This window comes from Rhinolophus sinicus, linkage group LG17 (genome assembly GCF_036562045.2).
Source record: "Rhinolophus sinicus isolate RSC01 linkage group LG17, ASM3656204v1, whole genome shotgun sequence".
NCBI classification, from domain to species: Eukaryota; Metazoa; Chordata; class Mammalia; order Chiroptera; family Rhinolophidae; genus Rhinolophus; species Rhinolophus sinicus.
Window position 1 is genome coordinate 11892655 of NC_133766.1, and position 15824 is coordinate 11908478.

Sequence of the window (15824 nt, forward strand, 5' to 3'; positions counted from 1 at the left end):
TATTGAACACCGTGCAGAGTACAGAACTAAGTAAGCGCCCTTCATGTGCCATCTCATTGAATCATCACAACAACCCTATAAATCTAGCACTTAAGATTTCCAGTTCTGACTTCGAAGGGCACCTCATCTACTAGGAGTCTCTATGACAAAAGTTGCGGAACAATTTGCTGCATCAAAACAGTACAAGACCCCCACTCCCAAAAATGTGCAAAAGCAGCCAGCACACTACCGGAAGTAGCGGGCTGGGGCGGGGCAGGCGAGGCGCCGCGGATCTCCCTGGCAACTGGACGCTCCGCGCCGCTACTGAGCCGCGGCCCCGCCCCTCCCTCGGGGCTCCCTCTGCCCAAGCTCTTTCTGCGCCTGCGTACGCGCACTGGCCACGCCCCCTGGCGCCGCCGTCGAAGCCATTTTGCCGCCGCCTCCTTGCAAGTTGAGGCTCGCTTGCCCGGAGTGTGTGAGGAAGGCCGGAGCCACGGACGGTCCTAAGAGGCTTGTGCTCTCGGGCACCAGGCAGCGGAGGCTGGTAGGGACAACACTTCCTTACTGCCCGTTGGCGCGGCGTGGGCGCCCGCGGCTCTGCAGCGGGGCTTTGTTGTGAAGCGCGGGCGGCGGTGGGGGGTGCGGGAAAGGGCGCGCAGCCGTGCGGGGTCCCGGATTGAGGGGTGCGTGCTCGCCACGCCCGCGGTGCCACGGCCCCCAGACCTTTCGCCTGGCAATTTCCAGTCTTGTCTTCGAAGCAGCCAAACCCCACTTCCTCCTCCGGCCTGCGTGCGACGGTGGCGCTGTCTCAGCTCAGAGCAATGGGGTGAATGGCTGGTGGGGAGCCCGCCGTGCCGCCGCCCGCGCCGAGGGCCCTTCATTTATTCATTCAGGCCGCAAATCCTGGGCGCTGCCCTGCAGGCACTGTGTATGGGGCTGTGAGCAAGTGAAGCGTAGCCCTTGACCCTCCCTTACGGAGGCTGCTGTCGTGGGGGTCGGAGATAATAGGAGAACAAACGACTGCAGGTTTCGATGAAAAGCTATGTAAAGAGGGAGCTACTTTAGGGAGGGTGGAAAGGGAAGGCGCTTCGGAGATGGACCTTGGAGCTGATTGGTGCGGCTCAGCTGTGAAGTCGCAGAGTCAAAGCAGAACTGCAGAGGGACAAGGGAATTGTGAGGCTTCAAGGCAGAGATTGGAAAGAAACTGAAAGGCCATGTGATTGACCGGAGTGTGATGGGAAGGGCTGTGAGAAGAGTGGATCTTAGGGTGGCCAGAGTGGCAACGGGGGACTCAGTCAGGACGCCATTGCTCTGCACCAGGAGTGCAGTCGTGGTGGCGGGGGACCTGGAGAGAAACGAATGGATAGAAGACGTGTTTTGGAGGCAGAATTGCGTAGTAGATCAGCAGTCAGACCACCTGGCTTGGCATTCTGCGTCTCCCGGTTCTAGGGACTCTGTCTTCTAGGGCAAATTAGTCTCTCAGTTTACTCACCTGTAAAGTAGGGGTAACAATAATAATACTTTCTATGGTTGTTGGAAGGATTAAGTAAAATAGTTCATGTAGATGATTTTCTCCAACGGTGCTGTCTGGCTCCTAGGAAAGGCTCTATCTACGCGGATAGCTACGGAGGACCTCGGAGTGGATGACGCACAAGCTGTGACATGAATAACTTAGTGGATGGTGGTACCACTTAGGGAGATGCAAACACTGGGCTTTCGGGGAGGAGGAACAAGTTTGGGAAGGAAATTTAAAATTCTGTTTTGATTGCGATGCCAAGGTAGCATTCCGAAGAGTATGTTAGTGCTGCATTTAGATGAACTTGACTTTGGAGCTTAAAGACAAAGGACTGAATTTTCAATATATATATTTGGGCATCATTAGCATGTAAATGATATTGAATATTATGGAGGTAGATGAGACTACATACCTAGGGAGGAAGAAATTTGATAGTGTAGTCCTTCATATTTAATGTTATTCACCCTGAAGGCTTGTTTCTTTTTTTTTTTTAATTATTCAGGGGTGGAATTTAAAGATTGATATCTTCAGTTTTCCACAGCTTTTCCATCAATAGGATGGCCCCAGTGTTAGTCTGTCATTACAGGATAAACAGGTTTATGCTAGGGTCCAGTTTGATGACATTAGATTTAGGTGCTAACAAAATGCACTAAACATCAATGGAAGACAAAAGTTTGATGTTAGTATTGGGGTTTCTTTTCAAAGCAAATTAAATTCCTAACGTGTTTTCTCTGGTTCTAAATTTAGTCTCAGATATCTTATAATTTAGACCCGTATTTTGGACTTACAGTCTTCATAATTTTTGGTATTTTATTAACCTGGGAGTTGAGTGAGAGTGCCAACAAGTAAGTATGGTGTTTTGCACTTCAAGAAAACTTAATATCTTCAAATTTTAATAAATAACAAGGCCTAAAGGAGAGTTTCGTACAGAATGTTTAAGTTAATAGAGTACTGTTTTCAGTTGAAGTATTGAATACTTAAAGTGTTTGGACTACAATTTTGAGAACTGTTAGGAGACATAATCAGAATGAGAAGAAACTATTGGATGTATACACACAAAATGATGGATGATCATTTCTTAATATAATAAATAGATTGGGTTTGAATTTAGGATTCCACAGTTACTTGAAAACTGTGAGTGCTCTAGTTTCTTCCTTTGTGAAAAGGCGATAATAATATCTGCTACATGGTGTTATCTACCATTGTTAGGATTAAATGAGTTAAAACACATAAGGTGCCTGTTGTAAAAACTGAGACCTTGCATAAAATTTTTTTAAGAAAAGGTAAAAGTCACTGGTAGTTACCCAAAGATAACCATTTTGGGGGATATTTCTTTTCCAGGCTTGATTTATGCATATATATTTTTTATGTAGTTCAAATTGTACTTTTGTATCTGCCTTTTCTTGAACATGTTATCGACTTTCTAATTATATCATTAAAATTTCTTCATAGGCAATTTTAATAGCAGTGTGATAGAATATCCTGTACTTAACTTAGATTTTCAGTAAATTCCAATTGATTATTTCTAGCTTGGTAATTTCCAGTGTTTACTCTTATAAATAATGTGTTTTTAACTAATTTTTGTTTTCTTAGGTCTGAAGAAGACACTGGAATCATGGGTGATATTAAAAATTTTTTGCATGCCTGGTGTGGCAAAAGGAAGATGTCTCCAAATTATGAAATTAGAGCCGTGGGGAACAAAAACAGGCAGAAATTCATGTGTGAGGTACTAAAAAATACAGTTTACGTTTGTGATTTTTGAGGCTTATTTTGGTCTTAAAAAACAGTGTTTTCTATTTGGGAATGTTAATGCTTTGCAGGTTGGATAGTGTTTTTTGTTGTAACTTGACTGCTATTCTGTATCATTATACATTATTTTTAAGTGAGCATTACTTTTAAAACAATCTGGTAGGTAAATTATTCCAATTAGAGCATGTGTCTTCTTCAGTTTCCGTAGTACCTGTATGCAGATTAGAAAAGTTTACTAATTCCTATAGAAAGTAGAGCAGTTCTTGATTGCTTTAAGTCTGAGTGCTTAAAATAAATACAAATGGAGAGCTTGTTCTTGGGTGTTAAAATAAGATACTAATGTGGAACATTCTGTTACATGAGATGAGAATATCTGAGTATATAAATTAATATTCTTATTTTTGGATTAGTTTGTTACTGGACAACACAATTCAAGCTTTTTCATAAGACAGCCAGTCCATGAATTCTCTTAGGTGGTTATTTTCAGTGTGTTTATGGAGTACATCTCCAATAGTTAGCTGTTGTCCCTTAATGGACTATTGAATTACACATTTTTTAAGCCCCCAAATTACCTAGGATCTCAGTAACCTTTTCCTTACTGTTAGGTTCGAGTAGAAGGATATAATTACATTGGCATGGGCAACTCTACCAATAAGAAAGATGCACAGAGTAACGCTGCCAGAGACTTTGTTAACTATTTGGTTCGAACAAATGAAGTAAAGAGTGAAGAAGTCCCATCTAGTGGGGTAAGTACTTACGGCCAAGCACTTGAGGTGTGTGATAAGGTTGTGCTAACCCAATATGTATGGAGACTCACGGTGATCATTTTTCAGTGTTGTTTTCAAATATATTAATGTGTTCTCTAGTGAACCTTAGCATCGTATTTTCTCAGCACTGGGATGAGTTCCTGAAGATTTAATTTGATTTTTTTATCATGTACCTAACTTGTGGGCTTGGGAAATTCTTTTAATCTGTATTTCTTATGGTTTTCTGTATTTCATTCATTCATAAACTGATTTTTCAGAGCTTGTTGTGTTCTGTGTACTTCCAAAGATAACATTTTAAACAGAATATAAAAATCGGTAACATTTTAAGACACAATGTTTGCTCCCATTGACACTTCCATATATAGCAGAGAAAATGCAATGAAATATTCCTGTTTTGATACCATGATTATTTTAATTGTAATTATGTAAGTATGCAACAAAGACCCCTCTCTAGTACTGTTTTTAAGAAAGAAACTTTATTTCCCATTTAATTAAAAAATGAAAATTTCAATTTTCACAAAAATAGAGGGATGGTTGACATTGTAAAAAGATTAACATTATGATTTAAGTATAGATCTCTTAGGTGATGTAAATGAAATATTCAGTTTTATAACACCTTTAGAAATAATATCTGTACCAATTTTAACAGTTTACTTTCACTGAATTTTTGTATGCTGCCTTGCTTATTATGAAGGCAAAAATACAAGTACACGGTGTATTTTATTTCATTGCTTTGACCCAGAAGTCAAGAGACTTTCTAATATATTGTACCTCTAGATAAGTATAGGATTTTAAATTACATTGGTTTGCCAACCTGTAAAATGAAGATACTGGACTAGATGATCTTGATGATTGATTATTTCTGGCTGTGAAAACAAGATTGCAAATATCTTTCAAATATTTGAAACCTCTGATATTTGCTCCACATGTTATGCGTCTTCCCCTCTTGTCTTGCAGTGTAGGTCTGCCAGAGGCAAATTCTGTTTAATTTCCTTTTATAGGAAAATGTTAATTTTACCTTCTTTCTTGAATAATATATTCACTGTAATAGGATTCTGAGGTGACATTTTCCTTCTTTAAGAGATTGTTTTATTGTCTTCCATTGTTTTCTGATGGGAAGTCAAACTAAAATCATTTCCCCCTATATGTAATGTGTTATTTTCTTTGGTTGCTTTCATTTTTTTCTTTACATTTGGTTTCTGTGGTTTGACTATGATATGACTAGGTATGGTTGTCTTTTGTATTAGGTTGGTGCAAAAGTAATTGCAGTTTAAAAGGTTAAAAATAATTGCAAAGACCGCAATTACTTTTGCACCAACCTAATACTTATCCTGCTTGGGGCTTGCTGAGGTTCATGAATCTTTAAATTTATGTGTTTTGCCAAATTTGGGAAACTTTGGCTATTATTTCTTCAAATATTCTGCTTCATTTTTTTCTTTTTCTGCGACTCCTATGTTAACATGTATGTTAAATCTTTTGATGTTACCCCATAGGTCCCTGAGGCTCTTATTTCCTGCTTTCTCTCTATTGGATGATTTCTATTGATTATCTTCAAATTCACTGCTTTTTCTCTCTGTCAATTCCATTTTGCTCTTACGTCCATCCAATGAATTTTTTATTTTAGGTATTTCCTTTTTTCATTTCTAGAATTTTCAGCTTTTTTCTCCCTTGTGGCATTTCTTGCTTTTTCATTCATTATAAGCATATGTTCATAATATGAAGGTGAATTTCCTTTATCTCATTGGGTATAGAGCATAATATCTGCTTCAAAATCCTTGACTACTAATTCTAACATCTAGGTCATCTCAGAGTTGGGCTCTGTTGATTGTATTTTCTGTTGAAATTGGATTACCTTTTCCTCTTTGTATGTCAAGTAACTTGGATTATATTCTGAGCTTTACGAACATTATGTTATAGAGACTAATGTTCCTCCAAAGAGTATTGCTTTTGTTGTATTGTCAATCAATTAATTTGGTTGGACTCAGTCTGTAAATACTACGTTTGAGTAACAACTCAAATCTCACTTCAGTTTTCTGATCCTTCACTAAATGGTTTGGAGTCTGTCCTGTGTATGTGTAGTTCAAGGGTTAGCCAGAGATTTGGGCAGGGTTTATACACAGAATTTGAGTTTCCTCCCTCTTTACTTTCCAGGATTTCCTCCTCACTTTCTACCAGCTTTGGTTTCACCAAACTCTTAATCCTCTGATACTTTAGGTCAGAAAGACTAGGTTTTTCCATTGGAGTTTTAGCTGCCTCACACAGTCTTTCCTGGGGCCAAAAGCCCTAGTAAACATGTTACACCTTTGCTGTTCCTTGCTTTCTCATTTCAAATCCTTTTCAGAATCTGTTAGCACTTTTGTTCACTTTTTAGTGCCTACAGATAGTTGTTGGGGGTCTTTGGTATTTTTTTTCTCCAGAGTTCATATTATCCATGGAAAGGTCAGGCTTGTAGGAGCTTTCTTGACTGTACCAGAAACAATACCCTGTTGTCTTTTTATTGCTATCATTTTAACATGCTCAGATCTTTTCCATTAAGTGCTCTGACTATGCATTTCCTCTTTTCTCCCTCACTTTCTGTGTTTCCGCTATACTGTACTATATGCAGTTCCAGCACCTTTCTGTTACGCGCTGCTTGTATGTGAATACAATAAAGAAATCTTTCAATCAAAAATACTGAAAATAATGACATGAATAAAGCTTTATCAGGCAAAATAAAATGGTAGTAAAAATATTAATATCAGAATAAACTTTAAGGAAGAAAGCAGAAGAGAAACATCAGTTCACAGTGTACCACTCCACTTAGCATTAGAAATGCTGATGTATGTATTGGCAACACTAAAATGATAATGTGAGAAAGTAACAGAGGGACCAAAACAATGTACTAAACATTTGGAAGTTTGAACACTTGGTTCTAAATGTAAATTAAAAATTGCAGTTACAGACTGTTCAGGTGACAGTATATATCAAAACTTTGGAAGGCCAGGGAGCATACATCATCAGTTTAGCTCAAATAAACTCTTATAAAAATTAACCTAAACAAAAACACTAGAGAGCCACAGGAGTAGTCATTTATTTAAGGGACTTCAGATGCTTTTGTTACTACATAAGAAATAGTTTTGTTTTATTTTTTAAATGAATGCACAAATAACTTTCAGCTCAGGAAAATAGAACAGATAAAATAGGAAGAAATTAATAAAGAAAAACAGAAATTGCTGAATTAGAAAGGAAAAAGAAAAGTAAACGTTTTAAGTAAAAATTTAAAATGCTCTTTGTAAAAGATAAATAAAATAGTCCATTCCAGGTCTAATTTTTCAAAAAACTAAAATCCATGTCATTAGATGGGTTTGAGAATTCAGAATTTTTCTTATTTCAGGAAAGTAATATGGTACACAATACCGTACGTTATATGACATCTCTAGCACATCTGAGGTAGAACCCTGTAATCAAACTTGCGTACTACCTCACGCAATGATTTTACAAGAGAAAAATAGCTATTCAGTGGTCAACTTAATAAAGATTTTTAAAAAAGCATTTCACAAAATTAAATGCTTATTACCAATAAAGTACTTAAGAAATGGAATAGAAAAACGCTTCATTGACATGCTAAAAGTATCATCTAAAAATAATAGTAAACACTGTACTGAAAATGAGCCCTAAAGCAGAGCTGCTCAAAGTGTTACAATTTGTGAGGTCAGTATAAAAATGAGTGAGCATTTAGAAACACCTAGAGTATTGTGACAGGAATCTTACTTTTTTTGAATCTAATAGAAAACTTGGGCTTGTATTTTGTATGTGTATTTCATATTTCTAGCAATTGATTTTTAGGTGTATTTTACAAAAATAATTGTTTCTAGTGGGTTAGGAGAAAAATCTCATAGCCAGTTTTTTATTGCAAATAGTTTGAGATGCACTGCCCTAGGGGAATTTCAACAAGGCCAAACTGTCCACTGTCATTACTATTACTCAGTGTAATGCAGTAACTAAAAAGAAAAGGAATATGTAATGTAAGAAGAGAAATAAATGAGGTGTAACTATTAAAAAGCTAATTGGAAAATTTTCCTATTCACTGTAGTAGTAATAATTATAAAGAACCTAAGAATGTGTAGTTTATACGACCTGTAAGAACAATGCAACAGGTTTTTACTGAGGCATAGTGTCAGGAACTCTTAAGAGTCAGATTTTACTGTACGTACTTGACAGCCAACAATTCAGCCTGCCACAGTTTCATAGATGCCGGCAGAAGACACAAGACTTCTGAGTTGGAGACAAAGGAGGTTATTACTCATGGCATAGCAGGCAGCATTAGCGTCACGTTTGCATGGGTTCATCCTTGTCCCCAAATCTCTTGGGAAACAAATCTGCCACCTACGCCGGAGTACGATATTATCTCTGTCTTCCAAGGTTATTTGCTGTTCAAACATCCTGGAGAAGATGTTTAGGCAAGACTTGGAGAAACGCAAGCTATCCATGGAGAATTTGTCTAGACAGATGGAAGACGTGGTGAAATGTAGGAGCCATATTGTGTTTCTGGATGGGAAGTTGTGTTATTGTAAGATATCAGTCAGTTCATTATAAGGAAGTCAGTTCTCCCTGAGTAAACTATAAATTTAACATTATTTGATAAATTAGACAAAAAAGTTAATTAGCAAAAATATAATTGCTGAAGAATACCCAAAGAGAATTGAAGTGGAAAGTATTAGCCAATCCAACCACCTATTAATAAAGAATTTTAATTATTTTAAGATTACAGTAACTAAATTGGCACACTACCAGCTGCAAAATGGGGAAAAAAACCCCACCAAAATACATTAGAAAATAATGCAGAACATGTCTCAGGATCAGAAAGGCCATTTTATGGAGAATGAACAAGGCAGAAACTAGATTTGACTACAAAAAACTAGCAAAATACCTTTTGGGGCAATAAGTAGCATTAATAAAAGGAAATGGACAAATTTTTTACAACTTGTATGACAAATAGTGAATAGCACTAAAATGTTAAATTCTTAGAAATTAAAGAGAACAGTGAATATCCAGATAGAGTAATGGGCAAAGAAAATGTAAATTAAAATAATAAGTTGCTATAACCAAATCCAAAATGAATACTGGTAAAGATGTAAAATTTTTCTATAATTCCCAGACTTGGAGAGGATGTGGGAAAACAGATCCATATATGTAGTGCTGGGCAGTATCCTGTGGAGTATTATGGTGCTATTTAAAGTGTTGGTACCTTTTAACCCAGGAATTGCACTTTTACGAATTTTTTGTAAAAGAAAATAAGCCAAAGTACAAAGAGTTTATGGCCGTGTTATTTTATAATTTCTTTTAAGATTGGCTGCAATCTAAATACCCATCAACATGGTATCGCTTGAGTTACGTATAACTCGTGTGTGTGCTGCTGTTGAGTCAGCTCTGACTTCTGGCGACTCCTATGAATGAATGACATCTCCATGTCCTGTCCTCAGCCTTGCTCGGCTCCTCTGGACTCATACCTATGGCTTCTTTGATGGAGTCGATTCCTCATCTCACATTTGGTCTTCCTCTTTTTCTGCTGCCTTCTGTTTTCCAAGCATTCTTATTGTCTTTTCCAAAGAACCCTGTCTTCTCCTTTTGTGCCCGAAGTTAGAACAGCTTCAGTTTTGTCACTTTTGCCTCCAGCGATGTTTCAGGCTTAATTTGCTCTAGGATCCACTTGTTCGTTTTTCTGGCTGTCCAGCGTAACCGTGGAGCTCTCCCCTGACACTGTATTTCAGATGAATCGTTTGTTTCCCGTCAGCCTTCTCCACTGTCCAACTTCACATCCATACATAATTGGGAATACAAGGGTGTGGGTGATCTTAGCCTTCGTCTCTAATGACACATCGTTGTTCTTAGTGATCTTTCCTAATTCTTCCATTCCTGCCTTCTCTTGATTTCTTGACTGTGGTCTTCATTTGAATTGATGACTGAACCCCAAGGTAAGCAAAATCTTTTAACAGTTTCCTTTTCTTGGTTGTCCATGTTCAAGTTGTGTATTTCTTCTGTAGTCATGATTTTTGTCTTCTTGATGTTCAGTTGCAGTCCTGCTTTGGCACTTTTCTTTCACCTCCATCAGAAGTCCTTTCAAATCATTGCTATAGGTTGGTGCAAAAATAATTGCGGTTTTTGCAGTTCTTTTTAACCTTTAAAGCGCAATTACTTTTGCACCAACCTAATACTTTATGTATAAGTACATCCATACAGTGGAGTAGTAAGTCATTAAAATTCATGTAGATCCATATTTAAAGAAGTAGAAAACATGTATAAAGTATTTTGCATTTGTCTTGGAACTTTATGTTTCCTCTCTGGAAACCTCCTAGATACCCTCTTGGTTGGCTCCTCAGTTGTGCTTCATATCTTTTCTCAAATGTCACCTCAGGAATGTGGCTTTCCCTGTTTGCTTTATTTAAATAGTGATCTCTCACAGTCCCTATTTTTCTTTTTTGCTTTTTTTTCTCTATAGTATTGTATCATACTTGACTTGTATTATTGTCTAGCTCTGTATGAATACAGAATTAGAATATAGCTATTTGAATATCGCTGTGAGTACAGACATGTTTTATCCTCAGTACCCAGAACAATGTCTGCCATGTAGAAGGCTCCTTCCTAAAAAATACTAATTGAATGTTGAATGTATTTATTAAGATACTAAGTGGAAAAAGTAAATTAACTATACAGCATAAACTGATTCTACTTTTTATGGAAAAATTATATTTGTGTACATATTTATATATAAACTCTCTAGATGGAGAATTATGAGTAATATTTACTACTTGTATCTTTTTCTGCCTGAAATGAGAATTTAATAGTTTTATAATCAGTGAAAACACAGATGTTAATATTATCGGGAGAGGAAGGACAGCACTTTTAAGTATCAAAGAATTGACTAGTCCCTGTGAAGGCGAAATTGCTGATACTGCCTTGACTTTTTCACTTGAAGGAAGCACTCCTTTTGCCCCCACTTACCGATACAACTGACACCACAGCAGCTACTGGTGAAGGTTTCCCAGCAACCCGGGGGGGACCTCTTCCTCCACATCTGGCTCTCAAGACAGGTAAGGGACTTGAACATGTGCCTGAGGATAAATTATGTGCGGTGTTGCTTGGTCATCACTTCTCTTGCTTGGATAAAAAATAACGACAGTAAACTCTTAATGTTGAGAGCGATCCCAAGGCCCTCATAAATTTGCAAATACCACCAGCTCATGTAATTCTTCTTATAAAGTGTATAGTTTAATTCTTTGCTGTCATTAGCTTTTACTAATTCCTGATCTCTGAGTAGATTTGCACAGGCTAGACCTTTTGGTTTAAAGGGTCTTATTTCTTGCCCTGTCTTGTTTCTAACTTACTACAACCAAATACATTGTAGGCTTGCTTGTTTACCTTATGGATCCCAGCCATTGCTGAATTCTATGTATTACCTAAGCTTTTATTGGTATGTCCACTGTAGGGTAGATTAATCAGGATATGTGGTCAACTTAAGTCTCAAATCCAGTATTTATGGAATGAGAATAACAGGAATATTTACTGCTTAGGATTGTGAGGAGTGTTGTTTTTTTTTTTTTAAGCACGTAATAAACGTAGTGGAGTTAATGATCAGTCAGTATTAACTCTTTAGTTACTCTGCTTTTTTATCAGGATTCATCACTTTCTTACACCTTTTCAGCTTCTTATTTTCATCACCAGCACTAGCAGACAGCTTTCTTCCAGGATCATATTTAGTGAAGAAACAGTTTTATCATTTAATCAGTTATTATATATGTAACAACTTGAAAAACAAAGCTACATTGAGAATGTATGCTGGATTATAAGTCATTTATGATCATTACTGGTAGCTTCCCCTGCATACCTGCCTTGGAGTTAGCATTAACAGTCTCGTAAGTAACACTTAAAATTAACACTTTTCAGGCAAGTCATGGAGATGTCAGGCTCTTTCCAAATAAATGACACCTCGGATTTCTAATTATGGAATGCCAAAAGCTAAATTAGGAATATTCTTTAAAATATTCAGGATCTTTCTACAATATGATTCATCAAGAAAACAATCATTTTCTTTTCCTTAATAGAAAATAATTCTGGAGTTGGGGCCTCTTGTGGTGGTGCTCCTGGGCCTACCTGGGATCGAGGAGCCAACTTGAAGGATTATTACTCAAGAAAGGAGGAACAAGAAGTACAAGCGGTGAGGCTGTCATCACCCTGTGTTACATCTCGGGAATGTGATCTAAGACTTAGTGCACAGCAAGATTTAAGATATTTGCAACTTGATAATTTGGTGATTCTTTTAAGTGGTTATTTTTTTTTTTAATTTTTCTATTGGGGAATATTGGGGAAAAGTGTGTTTTTCCAGGGCCCATCAGCTCCAACTCATTGTCCTTCAATCTAGTTGTGGAGGGTGCAGCTCAGCTCCAAGTCCAGTTGCTGTTTTCAGTCTTAGTTGCAGGGGACGCAGCCCACCATCCCATGCGGCAATTGAACTGGCAACCTTGTTGTTGAGAGCTCGCGCTCTAACCAACCGAGCCATTCAGCCGCCCCTCCAGCAGGTCAGCTGAGCAGCAGCTCTTTTTCTTCACTCTTAATTGTGGAGAGCGCAGCTCACGGGCCCATGTGGGAATTGAACCAGCAACCCTGTTGTTCAGGGCTCCTGCTCTAACCAGCTGAGCCATCTGGCCACCCCTAAGTGGTGTTTTGAGACAACTTGTTCATAAATGACACCATAAACCTAAGCTACCCATTAAATCTGATCATTAGAATTGCTTATGATATAAAATGATGTTTTTTTCCTAATTGTAATAAAAGGTCTCCTTTACTTTGTAGGAAATATAGTTACCTCAGTAAATTTCATTTTGAGAGCACTCATTGTAAATATGCCTTGATAAGACAACTTATTTTCCTACTTACTATATTTAAAGTAAAACCAGCACCAAAAAAAAAATTGTCAAATGTTTCTTAGGAACAATTTAAATACAGTACCTTAACTAATACCTTGTTTATACAATAGGGCCATCAGATACAATATAAACTAATTCCAGCTCAATTTTGACTAGGATTAGAAATTACTAAAAGGAGCTTTTGCATTATAAAGGGGGTTACAAAGAAGGCATTGTTAGAAATTTCTGTGCCTTAAACATTCATAACTAAAATTAGCGCAGCCAAACAATTTTCATTGCTTCAACAGACTCTAGAATCAGAAGAAGTGGATTTAAATGCTGGGCTTCATGGAAATTGGACATTGGAAAATGCTAAGGCTCGTCTGAACCAATATTTCCAAAAAGAAAAGATCCAAGGAGAATATAAGTACACCCAAGTGGGTCCTGATCACAACAGGTTTGCTTGTTTCATTCTTTGATAGTAAGTTAGGGTTGTTTTGGATATTCATTGTTCTATTTTTGTATGTATCTGGTTCAGTTTGTGAATTAGCTTTGAGTTGTAAGAAGCAGATATATTACTTTGCTCAAGAATAATTGTCATTGATTTGTTAATGTGCAGTTTATCATGATTTGCACTTATGTATGATTTTAGCTGGTGAAGTTGTTTTGCAAAAATCTGTTTGTGTTGCTGGACTTTTAAGGGCCTCATTTAAATATGAAAGGCAAAAATCACAGCCACACGTGGTGGTTTGTCCATAATTGCCTTAAAAATCTGCCAGAAGTGATGAGTTTATTCACTGCAGTATTGTTAGAGGCAGTTGTAATGATTATTTCTTTAATGGGTCAAGTTAGACACTTAAGTTTTAGAGTCTCGGGGGTAGATTGCATTACATCTAAATCCAAATTTCCCTCCAGCTTTGAAAGTTGCCAGCTCTCAAGAACACTGTTGTTGAAGTTTTGAGGGTTATTGTAAAGCTGAACAGCCTCAGTCTTCGTGAGTTAAATTAGTCTACTTTTATTCTGTTAAATTTATAAAACTGAACATACAGGGAGGTTGTTGTAACAGTGACAGTATGTTTCTCAGCCTGCTTGCTGTTCTTCCTGAGAGCATTCCAGGGTGTAGTAATTATTACTCCCAGGAAAGCTCAGATGGATTAGACTCTTCTGGGGGCACTGTATTTTTATTGGAAGGGAGGGAAGGTTATAATGGAAACCTGGATGATTCAATTTGCTGTCCTTATATGAAATTGTTTAAAATATGTTTAAAATATTTTCCTTGAATATCAAAGTATTCTCCCTTGGGTGCATCTGGCAACCTTAAAATAATTATTACTAAAATAAAACTGACACTGGTCAAATTGATCATTCAGAGCATGTTCCCCCTCCTTCCCACCGTTTGGTTGAATCCTGAATTCTCAAATATGTAGTTCTGATGTCAGACTTTAAAATCCTCTGTGAGTGTAAAGGAAAGATGCAGTGGTTGGTGATTTTCCTTTCATATTATGTCCTTCTGAACTGATTGGGCTCAGTAGCACCGGGTGACTAAGAACAGACAGATAACGGAAGTGTGTCTGCAGCTAGTTGTTGTAAATGTTTTGTGGTGTCAGTATTGTACTGACGTCTGATACAAGGAGTTGAAGAATTCAGGATGTGATGATAATCAGGGAGGCTGAGACAGTTTGGGGGGGGAGCTGCAGGACCGCCTGGCTCCTTGAACGTCCTTTATTTAAAGGCACAACAGACAGCAACACCAGAGGTCTCGTTCATACAGACATGTGCTGCTGCTTAGGCTGAACTAAGCAATCACATGGGAAACGATTGTAAACTGATTTCTGGTGTCGCTGTTCCCCCAGGTGGAGGAGAATGAGATTGACTTTAAGCCTGGCTGAGAAACATACTGGCATCAGTGTCATTAAGGAAAGGGTGGATGTTGTTCCCCTGAAAGTCAGTGGCCTTTGACCCCTGAAGCCGCTGTGCCTGAAGGTCAGTTCACAAGAGATATAGGAAGGAGTCTAACATTTGTTTTTTTCCTTAAGCCTCATCTAACCTTTTATTCACAGCACAAAGTCAAGGTTAGAATGTACCTGAGCAATGCAAGGATCAGAAAGCATAATTGTCAAACGGTAGTTATTCTCTTGTTAAAACCTCAATCATTCCCTACAATCTGCTAGCAATTTTAGCTATAATTTTCAAAAATGCTTTGTTCTCCAGGACCTGATTTAAGTCAATGTGATATAAATAAGCTAAATTTCTTTTTTCAAGGGCAGCTTCCAACTGTAGGCAGATACCCCTGCCTCAGGAGCCACTCATATATGCAGTGTTCATATGTCCATGCATATGTGTGTGCGTGCATGCATATAATTTAGCTTATCTTAACAGACTGAAGTCATTAGTGGGTGGCCCATGCAAAAGAATCTTAAAATAATCACAACTACTGTGTTTCCCCAAAAATAAGACCTAGCTGGACCATCAGCTCTAATGCGTCCTTTGGAGCAAAACTTAATATAAGACCTGGTCTTATGTTATATAAAGCCCAGTATATTTTCTTTCCTTTTCCCTCTCTTATATAAGACCCAGTATGATATGATATGATATGATATGAAATGAAAACCGGTATATTATATTATACCTGGTCTTATTTTGATTTAAGACTTACATCAAAGTAAGACCGGGTCTTATATTAATTTTTGCTCCAAAAGATGCATTAGAGCTGATGTTCTGGCTAGGTCTTATTTTTGGGAAACACGGTATCATTTAAAGAGCTTTGGTCCTATTTCATTTCTTGGCTCTAAGCTAAGTGGAAAATTCCTTTTAGTGAATGTGCTCTAACTATTCAGAGTACAACCTTTGGAATAAGATTAAGTAAATATAGAATCTAAAACCCTGACATTTTCTTTCCATGAAAAATTCGCTCATCAGCTTTGGTTATAG

General features: G+C 37.7%; 1 protein-coding gene across 3 annotated transcripts in view; it reads left to right on the forward strand.

The window, feature by feature from the left end:
- The first annotated feature begins 380 nt into the window (after positions 1 to 380).
- Positions 381 to 15824, forward strand: part of DHX9 (DExH-box helicase 9) — a 46320-nt gene continuing 30876 nt past the window's right edge. The window contains exons 1-6 of one of the 3 annotated variants that reach the window (XM_019737280.2): positions 381 to 523; positions 3089 to 3221; positions 3850 to 3990; positions 10967 to 11081; positions 12093 to 12205; positions 13202 to 13350. In XM_019737280.2, coding sequence (XP_019592839.2) covers positions 3111 to 3221; positions 3850 to 3990; positions 10967 to 11081; positions 12093 to 12205; positions 13202 to 13350 — 629 coding nt within the window. In that variant the 5' untranslated portion in view covers positions 381 to 523; positions 3089 to 3110. Of the gene's footprint in view, positions 524 to 3088; positions 3222 to 3849; positions 3991 to 10966; positions 11082 to 12092; positions 12299 to 13201; positions 13351 to 14746; positions 14877 to 15824 lie in introns of those variants that run through there. The other 2 variants (XM_019737204.2, XM_019737354.2) reach the window with 2 other exon arrangements.